Source organism: Mercenaria mercenaria, unplaced genomic scaffold, assembly GCF_021730395.1.
Source record: "Mercenaria mercenaria strain notata unplaced genomic scaffold, MADL_Memer_1 contig_3536, whole genome shotgun sequence".
NCBI lineage: Eukaryota > Metazoa > Mollusca > Bivalvia > Venerida > Veneridae > Mercenaria > Mercenaria mercenaria.
Genome location: NW_026461684.1, coordinates 2,257 through 21,702, shown reverse-complemented (window position 1 = coordinate 21,702; position 19,446 = coordinate 2,257). Strand labels below are relative to the sequence as shown.

General features: G+C 33.0%; 1 protein-coding gene across 1 annotated transcript; it reads left to right on the top strand.

Annotated features, from left to right (window-relative positions):
* Window positions 1-3,658: 3,658 nt before the first annotated feature.
* LOC128553152 (membrane cofactor protein-like) lies at window positions 3,659-18,207 on the top strand (the record flags this gene model as incomplete). Its single annotated transcript, XM_053534272.1, has 3 exons — window positions 3,659-3,767; window positions 8,965-9,135; window positions 18,037-18,207. Coding segments are annotated over exons 1-3 (451 nt in total), but the record flags the coding sequence as incomplete, so codon positions are not given.
* Window positions 18,208-19,446: the final 1,239 nt, after the last annotated feature.

Here is a 19,446-nt window from a genome sequence, read left to right as displayed (position 1 = left end):
TTCCAATTGATATCATCAACTTTTAGAGCGATATACATGCGTATGACATTACCATGACGTCGCAAACATTACTCGTTTTCGCGCTTTTTACGTCCGTGCTTGGTAGCACTAAATTGGTATAAAACTCGATACTACAAACGTATTGATGGCGCCAAAACATTAAATTATTATAAAACATCAAACGACAGAATAAAGCAATTCCAAAGTGATCATAACCATGAAAAGTCATTTTCTATCTGAATTTTCGGAGGAGGTGCGAAAACAGACTTTTGTTTGTTTTAGAAAATTCCGGAAGAAAATCGCTTCTGATCCATTTTGTAAGAAATTTATCCGTGGAATTTTTGCCAAATTTTTATATTATTTTTTTTAATATGTGTGCCAAATAAGAAAAAAATTATGAAAAAGTTCTTATAGTATAACCGTTTGAATTTGACCACTGCAGCGTCGTTAAAAAGACACATAAACGTTATGTAACTTTACATCTGTTTATTTTTTAAATGGCTTGATTCGACGACATAAATTGAATATTTCGATCAAAAAAATATATATTACGCATTTCCGGACCGAAAAAACATGCTGTATTTCAAAATCTTTTCATTTAAAAAGAGTGAATATTTTGAGTAACTAGAAGTTCTTGAAGTCCATTTCAATACCCGCTTTGAGCATTCTCCTGAATGTATCTTTTTTTCGAACTCGTCTGTGCGCTAGGAAAGTGCCTGCTGTTCGGGAAAACGTATGCTGTCAGATATGATGTCACTGACGTGTTCCGTTACGAGAATAAAAAAAATGCAGACTGAAGCCAAAGTGAGTGCGAATAAATACGGACAATTCAGAAATGCTTCATGTTTTTATTTAGAAAGCTAAAAGGTTTTGTAAAAGGGAGTGTTGGGAGTGATAATAAAACGGACGGACGCGAGCACAAACATCCCTATGTCATACATTTTATTATTTCCTTTCTTACTTCTCCAGCCTGGTAACATTTTACCATAAGATAAGTCGCCATGGGCTTACCCGGTTAATAACCCGCTACACGCAGTAACGGCTGAATTTGGTTTTACGGGTCAGAGTTAATTTTTCAATATTTGACATTATAGACCACAGGCGCTATCTGAAATAAATCATAACTTCTATAAGTCCCGCAATTATGCTTTAGGATAGGTTTTGCTTTCAATACTATCCCAACTTGAGCGTATCCTTATAAACGTCCGTGAAGTGTTACTGCTAAATTAATTGAAAGTTGTTACATTCTGAATTTTGACACCCGTGACGCTAATTAATCCCCCGCCATCGCGGAGGGATTATAGGAATGGTCTGCTTCCGTCCGTCCTTCCGTCCTTCCGTCCGTCCGTCCGTCCTTCCGCCCGTAACAAAAGCGTGTCCGGTCCATATCTCCTAAACCCCTTGGAGGATTTTCATGAAACTTGGGTCAAATGATCACCTCATCAAGACGATGTGCAGAACCCATGAGTCAGCCTTGTCGGTTCAAGGTCAAGGTCACAACTCAAGGTCAAATGTTTGAGCCTGCCATTTTGTGTCCGCTCTATATCTCCTAAACCCCTTGAAGGAATTTTATAAAACTTGGGTCAAATGATCACCTCATCAAGACGATGTGCAGAACTTATAAGTCAGCCATGCCGGCTCAAGGTCAAGGTCACAACTCAAGGTCAAATGTTTGAGCCTTCCATTTTGTGTCCGCTCTATATCTCTTAAACCCCTTGAAGGAATTTTATAAAACTTGGGTCAAATGATCACCTCATCAAGACGATGTGCAGAACCCATGAGTCAGCCATGCCGGCTCAAGGTCAAGGTCACAACTCAAGGTCAAAGGTTTGAGCCTTCCATTTTGTGTCCGCTCTATATCTCTTAAACCCCTTGAAGGAATGTTATAAAACTTGGGTCAAATGATCACCTCATCAAGACGATGTGCAGAACCCATGAGTCAGTCATGCCGGCTCAAGGTCAAGGTCACAACTTAGGGTCAAAGGTTTGAACCTTCCATTTTGTGTCCGCTCTATATCTCCTAAACCCCTTGAAGGATTTTCGTCAAACTTGGGTCAGACGATCACCTCATCAAGGCGATGTGCAGAACCTATGAGTCAGCCATGTCGGCTCAAGGTCAAGGTCACAACTGAAGGTCAAAGGTTTGAGCCTTCCATTTCGTGTCCGCTCTATATCTCCTAAACCCCTTGAAGGAATTTTATAAAACTTGGGTCAAATGATTACCTCATCAGAACGATATGCAGAAATTATGAGTCAACCATGCCAGCTCAAGGTCAAGGTCACAACTAAGGGTCGAAGGTTTGAGCCTTCCATTTGGAGTCCACTCTGTATCTCCTTAACCCCTTGAAGGATTTTCATTAAACTTGGGTCAAATGATCACCTCATCAAGAACTCATGAGTCAGCCATGTCAACTCAAGGTCAAGGTCACAACTGAAGGTCAAAGGTTTCAGCTCTGTATCTCCTAAACCCCTTGAAGGATTTTCATGAAACGTTGGTCAAATGATCACCTCATCAAGACGTTGTGCAGAATTCATGAGTCAGCCATGTCAGTTCAAGGTCAAGGTCACAGCTAAAATCAAAGGTTTTACCCTTTCGCTATCCATAGCAGTGGCGGGGGATTTAGCTGTCTTTCAGACTGCCTTGTTAAAATAAAGAATGAAACTTTACATATATTCACATAATCGTACAAATCGTAATATTTCGTAAATACGATTGGACTGCAAGTTTGAGTCGCCGGTCCTCCGTACAAATTTACGATTTTTGTGTCGCCCATATAGATATTGTTATGGCAGCATAGATCTAGATCTCGACATGTTTAACTTCAACCGATGTTTAGTTACAACGAGTCTCTTTGTTTCTTTTACTCAATCCTCTTAGCTCAGTAGAGGGAGCACAGATCTATGAATCCGTTCAATCCCCTAGGGTTGAGCGTGACGATTTGATAAAAGGCACATGACCGAAATCATTCGTCCTCCACCTCTGATTTATGTGGTGAAGTTGGAAGTTACTTGTTGATAATACAGAAATCAGGAACGATGGTTAGGTTTACTGCCCACAGCGCTAAACCCAAAACAAATGGAAAACTTTTATTTATATTTCATGGAATATTTGCAGTTTTAGCAGAGTATTTACTCGTATTTTTTTTTTTTTTTTTTTTTTTTTTGATAGCGTCATAATGTTAGGAAGAAACATTATAAGTATATGGAATATCTATGTGCCTATGAATACAAGGATAAGCTTTCTTTACACACATCTCTAAAACCTCTAATTCTATCTAGCCAAGTTGCTAAATAAATTAAACTTTCCAGAGCAGCATTAACGAGTTTCAAGTTTCAAGTTTATTCGAAAGTCAAGGCCCTTATGGGCATCTGACATAAACATTACAAACAATGTAACATACAACATAGCATATGAAACAAGATGTCATTATTGTGAACTGTGTACAAGGAGGATGAGAAATTTTATTAAGGTAGTGGACCCGGAATCACAATTGGTAAACTATAAACCCTCTAAATAATCTACAAACCCGAGAAAAATAAGCAAACACTCGGTTGTTACCCAGTTTGATTTCGGATCAATCACCCCCAACACTAGCAAATTATCTAAGACTAGACATCATATTTTACAGAAAAACTGCCAATTTAAGTAAAGTTGAGGATGAGAAATGTTGTTAAAGTAGTGGGCCCGGAAACACAATTGGCAAACTATAAACTCACTAAATATTCTGCACCCAAAGAAGAACAAGCAAACACCCGGTTATTACCAAGTTTGATTACGGGCCCATCACCTCAAAACTAGCAAATTATCTAAAACAAGACATTATGTTTTTACAAAACACTGCCAATTTAAGTAAAGTCGTTGTGTCTTCGCAATTCATACTTTTGGAGAATTTAAAAGCATTAGGACGTTTAAAGTAGTAGTCATCAATATATTTTTTTCTAACATTATTAAAGAATGTACAATTAAAGAGATAATGAAATTCATCGCCTAACAGGTTATTATCATATAATTGACAGATTCTTTGTTCTCTAGCAATATTATAAAATCTTCCTTTTTCTATAGGTAATTTATGATTCATGCACCTAAACTTACATAGTGTAACAGCAAGATCATTTGGCAGAACTTTGAAATATTTTTCAAATACAAATTCTTGTTTATACATTCTGTAATTCAAACATTTACTTGAATTATTAACAATACTATTCCAGTTTTGTACAAATTGGTCGTTAAGCCTGGAGTTAACAATCCTTTTAAATGAGTTAAACAGTGGAGTTTTTTGTTCGAACCAATAATTGGACATACCCAGATTATTCAAATTATCTTGGACAAAGGAGATCCAACTAAATTTAATATTTAATCTTTCATGCAAAAAAAGTGATGTTCTATATATGATATTGCAAATTTTATCTTCCTTGGAATTCACAAGCTTACAATAATAATTTAAAACTCTACTTTTGATACGATTAGAAAGTGGTGTAATACCAAATTCGCCATATAACATACAGTTAGGTGTGCTCTGCTTCAGATTCAACATATATTTAAGATATTTCAATTGAAATTTATCAATAATATCAACGTTTTCAGTTCCCCATACTTCAGAGCTATATAAAAGAATAGGTGTGACCATGGTGTCAAATACTTGCACTTGCATATCAATAGGCAAGTGCAATTTTCTAGACTTTTTAATAACAGAAAACACGGCTTTGCGGGCTTGGTCAGTCAGATAGGTTTTGGTTTTACTAAATTTCCCATTAAAAGAAAAAATAACACCCAAATAAGAGAAATGGTCGACAATATCTAAAACGTTTTCTTCAAAACGAAAGACAGGAAGGTTACGGATACCCCTCTTATTTTTCCAAAACATTACTACTTTAGTTTTCGAAGCATTGACTTTAAGGCCCCATAAATTACAATATTCTGACATAGAATTCAAAGCTGTCTTGAGATCAAGAGCACTTTCTGCTAGAATAATTGTATCATCAGCATACAATAATACAAATAGTCTGAGAAAAACCTCTACATCATTATCACTTAACATCTGGTTAACATTTTCAGACAAAAGTTGCAAACCTGTGTATTTAGTGGACATAAAGTCATTTAAATCATTTAAAAATAATGAAAACAGTACAGGCGATAAATTTTCACCTTGTCTTACAATTTTCACCTTGTCTAACACCAGTCTGACTAGCAAAAATATCAGACAAAGTACAATTTGACTATACACATGACTTAGCTTTTTCATACATATTAAAAATAATCTTTAAACATTTTCCATCAACATTATGATTTAAAATCTTAGGCCATAAAGCATTGCGGTTGACTGAATCGAACGCCTTCCGATTATCCACAAAAGCACAGAACAGTTTCTTATTACTAGCAAGATACATATCAATTAAACATTTCAAAGAAAATATATGGTCAACAGTACTATAATGCTTTCTGAAACCTGCCTGTTCTTCACATAATAAGTTATTAGTCTCTAAAAAAGAATTTAATCTAATGTTCAATAGAGATGTAAATAATTTACCAAAGCAGCTTAGTATTTTAATTCCCCTATAAATATCTGGGTCGTTAACATCGCCTTTATTTTTATACAACGGTAAAATAATACACTTACTCCAAACATCTGGAAAAATACCAGAATCTAAAATTATATTGAACAGTTTACAAAGCATTGGTAGCATGAGTGGATGAAGATTTTAAGGTATTCATTCAAAATATTATCAAAAATAGATGACTTGTTATTCTTTAGCAATTTGATTGCCTTTTCAACTTCAGGTTCAGAAAAAGGAGAGTTAAGCATCTCTTTATATTCAGGTATATTATCCAAATCCACATTTTCAAAAGTATCCGCATTAGCAAAATCTGAATTATTACTGAAATGTTCATAAAATACTTCACTAGAAATTTTGTGTACGATAGATTTTTTTCACCCGAATAACGGCCTCCGTATAACAGATACATTCTGTTTCCCCGCGGTTATTCAGAGAGTATGTACTTTATTCGAAATCGGAGTGTCCGACTATTCTCCAAACAATCGAAATATTTCTAAAACGTAAAATTTGTGATCAAGTTAGATAAATTAATAATGTTTATACGAACATGAGGTTACAATTACCTAATGCTTCTTAAATATTCTAAAGTTGTATTAACTTCGGCGATTATCATTTTTTTCCGAGTTCTGTATAGCACAGTATTATTTTCTGAAGACAGATTGTCGTTCGAAACCACTTCCTTAAGAAGAGTATTAACTAATAAAAATATCTAAGGCATATATGTATAATATAGACCTATATTTATTTGTCTCAGTGCTATTAGATGCATAATAGAAGTTCTTAAAGTAACCATATAGTTTTAGTAATACATCTAAAATAGCGGCCTGTTAAGGAATTTTATAAGATACTCTTAAAAATCAAAAGTTCGAGTTAATTCGAATAAAGGAGTTTCATATATATTTTGTCGTATTTTTGTAAATGTTTACAATGCCATGTACATCGGAACATGAGTATTCATATCTCAATCATTAACTTACGAGATAAATTTCAATCTTAACGTTGAATTAAATCATTGCATAGTTTTAACGGACTCTTTTGAATAAATTCTACTTAAACAGGTTAAAATGAGTTTGTCTTGATCACGACACATATGAAAATCCATTGAATTACGCATTTTTTTTTATCTGGGGTAGGGTCAGAGGAATGTAATTCAGAAATATATATGAAATAAATAAAATAAATTGTGCTATTTTATGATATGGGGTAGGGGTAGTGTAACGTACTTTTACGCGAAATTGAAGCCGGTGACCCAATAATTTTATTCCTTTACTCGACAGAAAATAAAGTTTTCATTATAACGTTAGTTTTTTGTCCAATTATATCGTTTTACATGAGACAACGTTAAAGCAAACTTTTTATTCAAAACTCAAAGTCATATTTGTCACTCTGTCGTCAGTTTAACATGAATATCGACTTTACCATTAAAATGATCTCCACAATTTATATACCATTTCAAAGGCATTTTTAAATGAAAATATGATGAGTAACAAGCAAATCAATACTTGTTGACTGTAACGTATCTTATGCATTATAACGTATATTATGAAAGAATAACACATTATTTATACATGTAAGTTATAATTTTAAATTAAGAAAATGTAGGTTAATAAACTTTTCTAGAGTATATCTAGACAAAACAGAAACTAATAAGACGTGTTTTCCTCTATTGAGTATGCTGAACAAGGCCAGTTATATAACGTATCTTACAAAAATCATAACGTATCTTATGAACATCTCTTGTTTTATTCTAAAGCGTAGCAATAGAGGTAAATCTCATATGTTTACAACAGAATCAGTAAATCTACAGTTCATATTCTTAAACCCTAACCCTAAACCTAACTAATAATATCAACCATGTAGAATTTTAGGCAGAAAGAATAGAGATGAATGGCGAATAAATCTGATCTTGATCTTGATTATCTGAAAAGGACAGCGCTTGAGTCTAAAAACAACCGCCGAATCCAACGGTAGAATATATGAGATATATGAAAGAGGCCTACAGATAGATAAAATCTATGTTCTGTATTTTAAAAGATCCATCATTTATAACTTTATAAAAACCTGAAAATTTTAATGAAATTGTAAGTGTCTTAACCTGCACATTTGGATTTTCGTAAGATACAACATATGACTGAGATCATGATCATGATGATGTATTCTTTAAAATGTTGAAAAGAAAAACATTACATGTGTATTGTTTTAAAAGTAAATTCATTGAACATGTAATATCTAACTGAATTGGGCACGTTTTTCCTTGCTTTTGTGTGTTACTGAAGGTGATATAAGTCAAATATTTTAAACATGTGAGAGAAATACTGTAACCAGTAACATTTTACTTTATATAAATGGTTTTGGATTATGATTTGTTTCGTCTTAGACATTAATAATTATCTTTAAACATTAATGTAAGAAACGTATCGCAAAAAAAAAAAAAAAATACAAAAGATACGTTATGCTTGAGATGGTCATGTTATATCAGATTTGAAAGATTTTCAGAGGCGTAGATTTTAAAATATGCGTTGTAATAAACGGATGCACAGCGTTGATTGATTTCGATATAAAGTCACTGGAGAAATATGTCTTTTCTTGAAAATATTAAACTTTTAGAAATTGAAAGTAGTAAACTTGAAAAAATCCACCAATCAGATCTGTCAAATATAAAATATTTAACTTTTATCACAAAATTTCTTATTGAATTGCTCATAACGTCATTTCTTATAAAACTTTCTTTCGGAAAACACGAAAAACAAAATTTTGCAACGAATTTTGGCCTTTGGCGAATGTACATTATTCAATATAACGTATCTTAAGCTGTACCTGCAGAGTGTTCATTCTTATATCCTGGTACAAAAACTAGGGCCTGTTTGGGTCCACTGACTTCAGATGTTGACTGTTGAAACATTGTTCAGTCAAATAAAAACACTTAAAAACATTTGAAGATAGGTGTTTTTCAACTATTTTTATTTCTGAATTTAACGAGTTAACATAGAATCAATGTGAACTTGAACGGAGAATAAACAACCGATGATTATGAATATATTTGGAGGATATAAAACTCAAAGATCAAACATTGTTATAACTTAATACAAATGAGGAATCTTGTTGCTGTAATATTTATCATATTTGTTTAGAAGTAGCTAAATAGGTTGTTTAATTTAATGACCAAAATGTGTTTGTTGTTTACTTCACGCTCTGGAAACCTCAGTTTGCGAGGAAGTCGAATTGCAAATTTAAGAGATACTCTAATAAATGTGATCTCTTTTTATTCTCTTCTGATTTAGTTATTTCAATTCATTTACCGTGTATATAATTATTTTGACGTCATTATTAAGTCTCCTGATATTAATCGATATAAGGCTAATAAGCTGAAATCATGCCTCTTAGACTAATATGCTTGATCTATTGTAGATTGTGGAAATCGAACAATACCTAACGGAAAGTTCAATGCTGCAAAGGGAACAACATTTGGACAAACCGCCACCTATGTGTGCAATATCGGTTACACTTTGTTTGGAGACATAACTGTAATTTGCACAGCCATCGGATGGAACAGCACAAATGCTACATGCGAAACTACTGGTTTGTAATTTTCAAACGTTTTGATTGGTGTCAAAAAACAATGCATGTAGATTTATAGGTTACACTGCTGCACCATACGCTTATGAAAATTGATACATGTCTTTGTTATTGTAAGTTAACCTCTTACGACCAGTTACATAACTGTAAATTATTATCCTTTTAAGCAAGGCTTTTCATGTATGCGATTTCTGAGAAACTTCTTGACTTATTACTTAAAAACATCTAACAAATATCTAAAATATATCATGTTAAATAGCTTGCCAGAAAGCACTGACTATATAATGTTTAGTATTCACGTCGCTTTGAACTGAAAAACGGTCGGGAAATGTTACTTCGTCAAAATGTAAGGTTTGCTAATAGACTTATATACAAAAATAAGCTTGAAGATATTTCCAATTGATATCATCAACTTTTAGAGCGATATACATGCGTATGACATTACCATGACGTCGCAAACATTACTCGTTTTCGCGCTTTTTACGTCCGTGCTTGGTAGCACTAAATTGGTAAAAAACTCGATACTACAAATGTATTGATGGCGCCAAAACATTAAATTATTATAATACATCAAACGACAGAATAAAGCAATTCCAAAGTGATCATAACCATGAAAAGACATTTTCTATCTGAATTTTCGGAGGAGGTGCGAAAACAGACTTTTGTTTGTTTTAGAAAATTCCGGAAGAAAATCGCTTCTGATCCATTTTGTAAGAAATTTTTGCCAAATTTTTATATTATTTTGTTAATATGTGTGCCAAATGAGAAAGAAAAAATCATGAAAAGTTCTTGTTGTATAACCGTTTGAATTTGACCACTGCAGCGTCGTTAAAAGACACATAAATTGTATGTAACTTTACATCTGTTTATTTTTAAATGGCTTGATTCGACGACATAAATTGAATATTTCGATCAAAAAAATATATATTACGCATTTCCGGACCGAAAAAACATGCTGTATTTCAAAATCTTTTCATTTAAAAAGAGTGAATATTTTGAATAACTAGAAGTTCTTGATGTTTATTTCAATACCCGCTTTGAGCATTCTCCTGAATGTATTTTTTTTTCGAACTCGTCTGTGCGCTAGGAAAGTGCCTGCTGTTCGGGAAAACGTATGCTGTCAGATATGATGTCACTGACGTGTTCCGTTACGAGAATAAAAGAAATGCAGACTGAAGCCAAAGTGAGTGCGGATAAATACGGACAATTCGGAAATGCTTCATGTTTTTATTTAGAAAGCTAAAAAGGTTTTGAAAAAGGGAGTGTTGGGAGTGATAATAAAACGGACGGACGCGAGCACAAACATCCCTATGTCATACATTTTATTATTTCCTTTCTTACTTCTCCAACCTGGTAACATCTTACCATAAGATAAGTCGCCATGGGCTTACCCGGTTAATAACCCGCTACACGCAGTGAATTTTGTTTGGTTTTACGGGTCAGAGTTAATTTTTCATTATTTGACATTATAGACCACAGGCGCTATTTGAAATAAATCATAACTTCTATAAGTCCCGCAATTATGCTTTAGGATAGATTTTGCTTTCAATACAATCCCAGCTTGAGCGTATCCTTATAAACGTCCGAGAAGTGTACTGCTAAATTGTTTGAAAGTTGTTACATTCTGAATTTTGACACCCCTGACGCTTATTAAAATAAAGAATGAAACCTTACATATATTCACATAATCGTACAAATCGTAATATTTCGTAAATACGATTGGATTGCAAGTTTGAGTCGCCGGTCCTCCGTACAAATTTACGATTTTTGTGTCGCCCATATAGATATTATTATGGCAACATAGATCTAGATCTCGACATGTTTAACTTCAACCGATGTTTAGTTACAACGAGTCTCTTTGTTTCTTTTACTCAATCCTCTAAGATCAGTAGAGGGAGCACAGATCTATGAATCGTGAGTTCAATCCCCTAGGGCACGTGACCGAAATCATTCGTCCTCCACCTCTGATTTATGTGGTGAAGTTGGAAGTTACTTGTTGATAATACAGATATCAGGAACGATGGTTAGATTTACTGCCCACAGCGCTAAATCCAAAACAAATGGAAAACTTTTTTCTTTTATATTTCATGGAATATTTGTAGTTTTAGCAGGATATTTACTCGTATTTGTTTGTTTGTTGTTGTTGTTTTTTGATAGCGTCATAAAGTAAGAAGAAACATTATAATTATATGGAATATTTATGTGCCTATGAATACAAGGATATTAAGCTTTCTTTACACACATCTCTAAAACCTCTAATTCTATCTGGCCAAGTTGCTAAATAAATTAAACTTTCCAGAGCAACATTAACGGCCTCCGTATAACAGATACATTCTGTTTCCCCGCGGTTATTCAGAGAGTATGTACTTTATTCGAAATCGGAGTGTCCGACTATTCTCCAAACAATCGAAATATTTCTAAAACGTAAAATTTGTGATCAAGTTAGATAAATTAATAATGTTTATACGAACACGAGGTTACAATTACGTAATGCTTCTTAAATATTCTAATGTTGTATTAACTTCGGCGATTATCATTTTTTCCGAGTTCTGTGTAGCCAAGTATTATTTTCTGAAGACAGATTGTCGTTCGAAACCACTTCCTTAAGAAGAGTATTAACTAATAAAAATATCTAAGGCATATATGTATAATATAGACCTATATTTATTTGTCTCGGTGCTATTAGATGCATAATAGAAGTTCTTAAAGTAACCATATGTTTTAGTAATACTTCTAAAATAGCGGCATGTTATGGAATTTTATAAGATACTCTTAAAAATCAAAAGTTCGAGCTAATTCGAATAAAGGATTTCCATATATATTTTGTCGTATTTTTGTAAATGTTTACAATGCCATGTACATCGGAACATGAGTTTTCATATCTCAATCATTAACTTACGAGATAAATTTCAATCTTAACGTTGAATTAAATCATTGCATAGTTTTAACGGACTCTTTTGAATAAATTCTACTTAAACAGGTTAAAATGAGTTTGTCTTGATCACGACACATATGCAAATCCATTGAATTACGCATTTTTTTTTATCTGGGGTAGGGCCAGAGGAATGTAATTCAGCGCAACGGTAATTGGTGGCGATTTTGAGGAAATATATATGAAATAAATAAAATAAATTGTGCTATTTTATGATATGGGATAGGGGTAGTGTAACGCACTTTTACGCGAAATTGAAGCCGGTGACCCAATAATTTTATTCCTTTACTCGACAGAAAATAAAGTTTTCATTATAACGTTAGTTTTTTTGTCAAATTCTATCTTTTTTCAAGAGACAACGTTAAAGCAAACTTTTTATTCAAAACTCAACGTCATATTTGTCACTCTGCCGTCAGTTTAACATGAATATCGACTTTTCCATTAAAATGATCTCCACAATTTATATACCATTTCAAAGGCATTTTTAAATGAAAATATGATGAGTAACAAGCAAATCAATACTAGTTGACTGAATAGAACGATTAACGAAAACAGTTTGACGGAAGTGAAATCATGGTTTATCAAAAATGCACGTCAATGTCTTGTTTGAAGGTTTGCAGAGAAAAAAAGTTACAGAAATATCAAAATGTAAAAAAAAAAGCATTACATGAGGAATATTACTTTTACATAAAACAAAACGTAAACGGAACCCAATAACTTAAACTATGGCTCATTCCACCTTAACGTCATTAGCTACTAAATCATATGTGTTTACGTCATGTCATAAGCAACGTACTTTATTGCGTTGCAATGGTCAAATTTAAACGGTTATACTATGAAAACATTTCCGTGAATTTTACTTAAATTTGGCACAAATATTAACAATATACTAGTAATAAATTTTCACTTGAAAAATTTGTAAAAATTCCACGGGTAAATGTCTTACAAAATGGATCAGAAGCTATTTTCTTTCGGAGTTTTTAAAACAAACAAAAGTCTGTTTTTGCACCTCCTTCGAAACTTCAGATAGAAAATGCCTTTTCATGGTAATGATCACTTTGGAATTGTTTATTCTGTCATTTGATGTATAATTTAATAAATTGGCGCCATCAATAGGTTTGCAGTATCGAGCTTTATACCAGTTTATCGCTACCTAGCACGGACGTAAAAAGCTCGAAAACGTGCCTTGTTTGCGACGTCATGGTAACGTCATGCGCATGTTTATTGCTCTTAAAGATAATGATATAAATTGGAAATATCTTCAAGTTTATATTGGTATAGACTATTACCAAACATTAAATATTGACAAAGTACCATTCCCCCTTTAATAGATTTATTTGAAACAATGTGCGTACGTATCATTTATAAAACGATGTGTATGCAAGGTGTTCACCTCTTTCACCATTAAAACTGGAAAATAACATTATGCTTATAGATGTAATTGTGTGGATGGTACTAAAAAACTTACTTTCTTTCTTGTTTCAACAATGAATGTTACTTAACACTACAGAAATCTCCATTTTTTAGATTTTGTTTTAAATAAGGATTAATTTGATTTAACTCTCGCTGGATCTAAATAGACTAAGAACTAAATTGTTCCCATCTTACTTGGACAGTAGGTAAATATGTTAATTATTGACAATACAATACTAATGAAACTTCATAATTTTAACTTGGGGCGGGTTACACATAGTAATAATGACACTACAAAACACCATGAAGAAAATTAAAGAGTAGAAATATTTTCTGTTATTAGTTGTTGGTTGGGGAGATGCCAAACTTAATATGCTGAACATCATTCTTAGAAAACTCCATTACTCCAGGTCAAATACTTTCTGAGGTAGGTGCGACACAACCGTTTAGGTCTTTGATGCATATGTTTGACTAAATCAAACGCCATAATTCTGGTTCTGCTAAGAAAATTCCTATACAAAATTCCCAAACCGCAAAACTCATATGTGGTTTCAGAACACTATGTCAAACAGATTTTGAGATACGTGCGACACAAACATTTAAATACTTTATGTTTATCTTTTAACCAAAATCAAGGACCTTAATCCTGGTCTAAGACTTACCATCCATAACTTTGAGCGTAAAATGTACGAGAACCGCAACTCTTGTCGGTATTTATTGTTTGCCTTGCGCGCCGTTGTAGTTGTTTCCCTTTACACTAAAATATCGATAAACAGGTATCTCCCGATTAGTCAAACCGCTGCTGTAGACACAGACTTCACGCGCGTCAACCGACAAGAAATTAGTAAGATAAGAGATAAAAAGAAGGAAGCGGGTAACTGTATATATGGCTTTTTGAAAAGCGCATCTTCAGTCTTGGTAAGATACAGTTATTGGAGTGTGCAAATTAAAGCAGAATATAACGCATCTTTAAGGTACTGTAATTAATTGTATTTTAATCGAAAAAATGTGGACTTTGCTAGATAACGACCTTGTACCATGAATTTAATAATTATATGTTTAAACAGCAAGCAAAATGTACAAAATATTCTGCCGTAATGCACAATGAGTTTCTAATGAAACTACATGGATTTTACAATAAAAATATACTTGTTCAGAATGACCGAATCATTATGCGTATGTAAGGTGTATTTTCGGTCATGTAATATGCTCATAATGCTGGGTTATAAGTTTCGTTTAATGTATGGACCGAAAATATGAAAGTCAAAAATGCCACCTTTTAATCGTTAAGGATATACATAAAACATCACACAAAACAACTCTTTTTATAAATTCCCTTTTTAAAGCCTTTTCTGTGAAACGAAATGTTATAAAATGTTCTCAAGGTTTTGTTGTTGTTGTTTTTTTATTTATCGCCCTGCAAATTTCAATTTTCACATTGCTGCATATTGACTATAAGTGTTTTACGCGTGATGTTTTATGGGCCTTTGCGAATACACAGGATGGAGACGAGATAGACACACCAGGCTATGCTAATTACCCCAAAATACGTCTGTAATAAAAATCAAGTGTTGCAAGAGACTGTAATGTACATTTGTTAAAAAAATAATTTTTATAATAGTCTTAAACACGTATTATCTTACATTTTACAATTAATCTAAAATATCTGTTTGCTCATGATTAAAATTATTGTATTATTTTCTTTTTCACATTTATAAAACTTCAATGTTTCACAATATTCGCAGTAAGACCATAACACACTTGTCAAGCATATGGGTAGAGAAGTGTCTCCCACGCTAAACCAATATACGACCTCTGTCTTATCTGCTGCTTATCAGCGATTATGTAATAGTCGCTAATTGATGGGCACTTTTGCACAACAGGGGTCCCTATTAGACCATGAAGATTTGTGGAGTAGGAATTAATTTTCCTTTAATGAATTAGAATAACAATAATATAATTATAACAATAAAACACAGATATAGTGTAAACTAAAAATTGTGTTTGTAATATATCATGATAATGAAAAAGGTCATGTACCGGTGAAAGTGATTATTGTATTTAATAAATATATACTTGTGTGTGTGGTTTTTCTTTTTTTATTATTTAATAATAAGTTGCATAAAGTGCGCCCTTTTTCATCTTCTACTTTAATTATAACACTGAAATGCACGCACGAGTAAATTAATCACATTATCATCACAATTAAAATCACCATCATTCATTAATTTGTAATTCATACGTTTACATTCATGCAGTGATCAGAGAACGTAAAGAAGCTATGGTTGTATGCAACATTTTAGGCACATGTATATATGTGAATCCAACACAAAATTTTCGCGAAATGTTTCAGTTAAACGAAGTATGTTTTATTGTAACATCATCAAAAATCATACCGGCACACAGTTTGTGTACAGCAATTACATAGAATTAATTCTAATTGCTTTTTTAATTTTATGCGGACTTTTTAAGACTTAAAGTTCGTCAATTCAAAAAAGTTTTACCTTTAATCATAATATCAAATAGAATATATAATTGGCACTAGAGACGGATAAATAAATAAATAAATAAATAAATCGCTCGAACGGATATGCAACACATTGATGCACCTTGCCTTGTACCGCCGTACCGTCAAGTAAATGTACTAGTATGTGAAAACGTGCTCAAGATTGCGATTACTTCATTTTCAAATTAAAATGGAAGCAATTTGTCATTCTTCAATTTTAAAATAAAACATACATAGACAATGTTCAGACAATGGAGAATACTTCACGAGGTTATAAAATAATGTCATTTTGACAGAAAATAATTTTAAAGCCTTTTAAAACCTGACATATACGGTATTTTCTACATTTTTATATAGAAATACATAGAAATCATAGTCATCAACTTCAAACAAAAATGGAAGCAATAAGTTTTTGTACCACATCGATAAAAAATACATTGAAATAAAGGGCAAAAAATGAAGATTACTTCACGAGGTTATAAAATTTCGTTAAATAACGATAAAAATACGTTTTAATATTTGAAATATATTTTCCTATACAAATCTATGGTAAAACTGTTTATCGATAAACGTTATCGGGTCCGCGATCCGTGTATATTCAAGGGAGACTACTTTGCCGAAACTACTGGTCAGTGTATTGGAATGTTGGCCATGAGGCTGAAATCCCGAACATTGTCTTAGATGCACAACTTCACATGCTGAATGTCCGCTTGCTCCACTAAATAGGAAGAGCACAGATCCACGAATCACGGGTTTGTGGGTTCCTAATCGGTCAGTTTCTGTTGTATTACTATTTTATTAATAATGCATGTATTCACACGAAATTTCACATACCGACATTTGAAAAGGTACTGCAACTAATTGTTTTCTTTTTTGTTGTTGGGACTTACGTCCAAAGTAACCGCATTGGACGTTTTGACAAATATTGCATTACTGACAATAGTCCTAACAGAAAACTACATATCATGGTGATATTGACACAAGAGCAACGCGTTCGAGCTGTCTGAACGTTGCTAGCCGGGACAAACGACACGTGTGTAAATAATTTTGTAATTTCAAAAGAATTTTGATATAATTTGTTTGTAGCTGTTACTTTGATAGTTATTTCCATTTTTAACCTTATTTCAGTTTACAAGAAATTTCAGTCGTTGGTTATCTACCGCGATCTTTTGGCAAAATTTAACCCAAGTACAATTCATTGAAGTGACCGATTATGACTTTTGTGGTAAAATTCCAACAGCCCGGGCGCGTTGCTATTGTGTCAATTTCACGATGATATGTGTTTTTCAAGTAGGACTTTCGTCGGTAATGCCAAAAGTGTTCATTAACACGTGCATATTGGTGCACATGCTTTCTACGGGCAAAATATGCTATATTGGTCAAAACGCCTAATGCGGTTACGTTTGCCGTGAGTCGGCCGAAAATAATTTAAAAAAAATAGCTGCTGCACAGTAACAGCAGTACTTTTTCAAATGTCAGTATGTGGAATTTCTTGTAAATACATGCGTTATTAACAAAATAGTAATAAAATGTAAACTGAACGATTAGGAATTTTGTTGGGTATATGTTTTCCGTGCCGAATGTGAAAAGACATTGTGTATAAAATCATTTGTCCTCCATCTCTAGATCATGCGGAGAAGTGGGTAATTACTTTCGGAGAGTACTTTTACAGAATTTGAGAACACCGGTTAGGTAAACTGCTAGCTGTTACATAATCTAAATACTGCTGGAAAAGTGTTCTAAACCCCATAGAAACGAACAAAATATCTAACGCTCAGTATCAATCTTTCGATGTTTGATAACTCTATATAAAACGTTTTATAAGATATGTACGGTACAAATTCGGAAAGACGGACAAACGGACAAAGGCAAATCTAAATGCCCCCATTGCAAGTAAAACGTGGGAAACACAAATGAGTATATATATATCTCCAAAATGTATTGTAATTCAACAATACGGATATAAATACAGGGAAGAAAGAAGAAAGTGAAGGAATAACTATTAACACATGTATAATGAAAACCTGTCTTCAATTGTTTCTACATATTTCAGACTGTGGTGATCCGACACCAAAGAATGCCGTCGCAAACTCAACAAACTACGAATACGGTTCAGTGATAGAGATAACATGTAATACAGGCTACAGTCTTACAGGAGAGTCACAGATGGTTTGCCAGGATGGCGGCTTTTGGAGTGCAAGTCGACCATCATGTAAACCATATGGTATGTAAATAAAACGCATCTAGTTTGAAATAGCTTTAACATTATACATGGATAGATTTCTCTAAATTTAGAACAATAAATTTGATATTTCTTCTTCGGAAGATATCATCCTCTCGGATGTCGTCACCTTGGCGCAAAAAGTACTGTGACTGCCTTTTTTAAATTTTACAGGAGACACAAAAAACTGTTTTGCTTATTTCAAATTAACCTTCTAATACCATAACATGGTGTGAATTTATTATTCATCAGGCATATTTAACTGCTTTTAAACATTATAATTATTCGTTTAACATTAAAAAGTAATTAGATATTCTTTTCCACTTACATGACTCTTTTGCGCTAAATTTATTACACGCAAAAGTCATGTAAGTGCAGTTACTAGAGTTTTTGCGCTATTTGTTAATGTAAAGTATCCAAGTTACAGTCTTTCACATACCTTTTGAAAATGCTAAGAATATAGAAATATCATCAATAAGGCTAAAAATACTCTGTTTATTGTCAAGTTGGAATAAAATTTGATACAGTAATAAGCTAAAGAAAAAATAACCCATTTTGTTTTTTTTGAAGTTTATTTTGAACAGAAAACTTTTGAATTAGGCTTGAGTCTAACAGTTGCAAAACTTATTTATGAAATCAGTGTATTTTTCTTTTATAACAAATGTTTACTACATTTTAGCTTCAAAAATGTCATAATTAGAACTGTAGTAACAACAACAACATCAGTGAGACACTAAATCTTTCTGACCTTAGTTTTTATTTATAAAAGGTCTTTTACATGTGTGGCAAGTTTTCATAAAAGTTATGGTAGGCAGATGGAATTATATTCTTTCTGCAAAGACCAACCAAATCATCATATTTGTCTCTTGACAGTTTTGCTACGTTTTCATCTCCAAAGAGGGGGTAAAGTTAGGGCAGTTAGGAGTTTTTTCTCAAGTTTGGTTGTAACCATACCAGGTGTACGGCTCCATCAAAGTCGTACTTAATCATCAAGCAGTCAGGGTCCTCAATATAGAGCTGAATTTGTCTGATTTCTCTCCATCTAATTTTAAGCCTATTGGTGTCAGTATTAAGGTTTTTGATTCCATTAGCTTAAAATAAAAAAAATGATCCGAAGTCATTTCTGTGATATGATACTGTCTTGTTCTACGTGCCATTTGTACAATTGTTGCAAACTGTGAGGTTGTATAAACTTAGATGTTTTTACATGCACGTTCGATACAAGAATGAACTGAGTCGTTT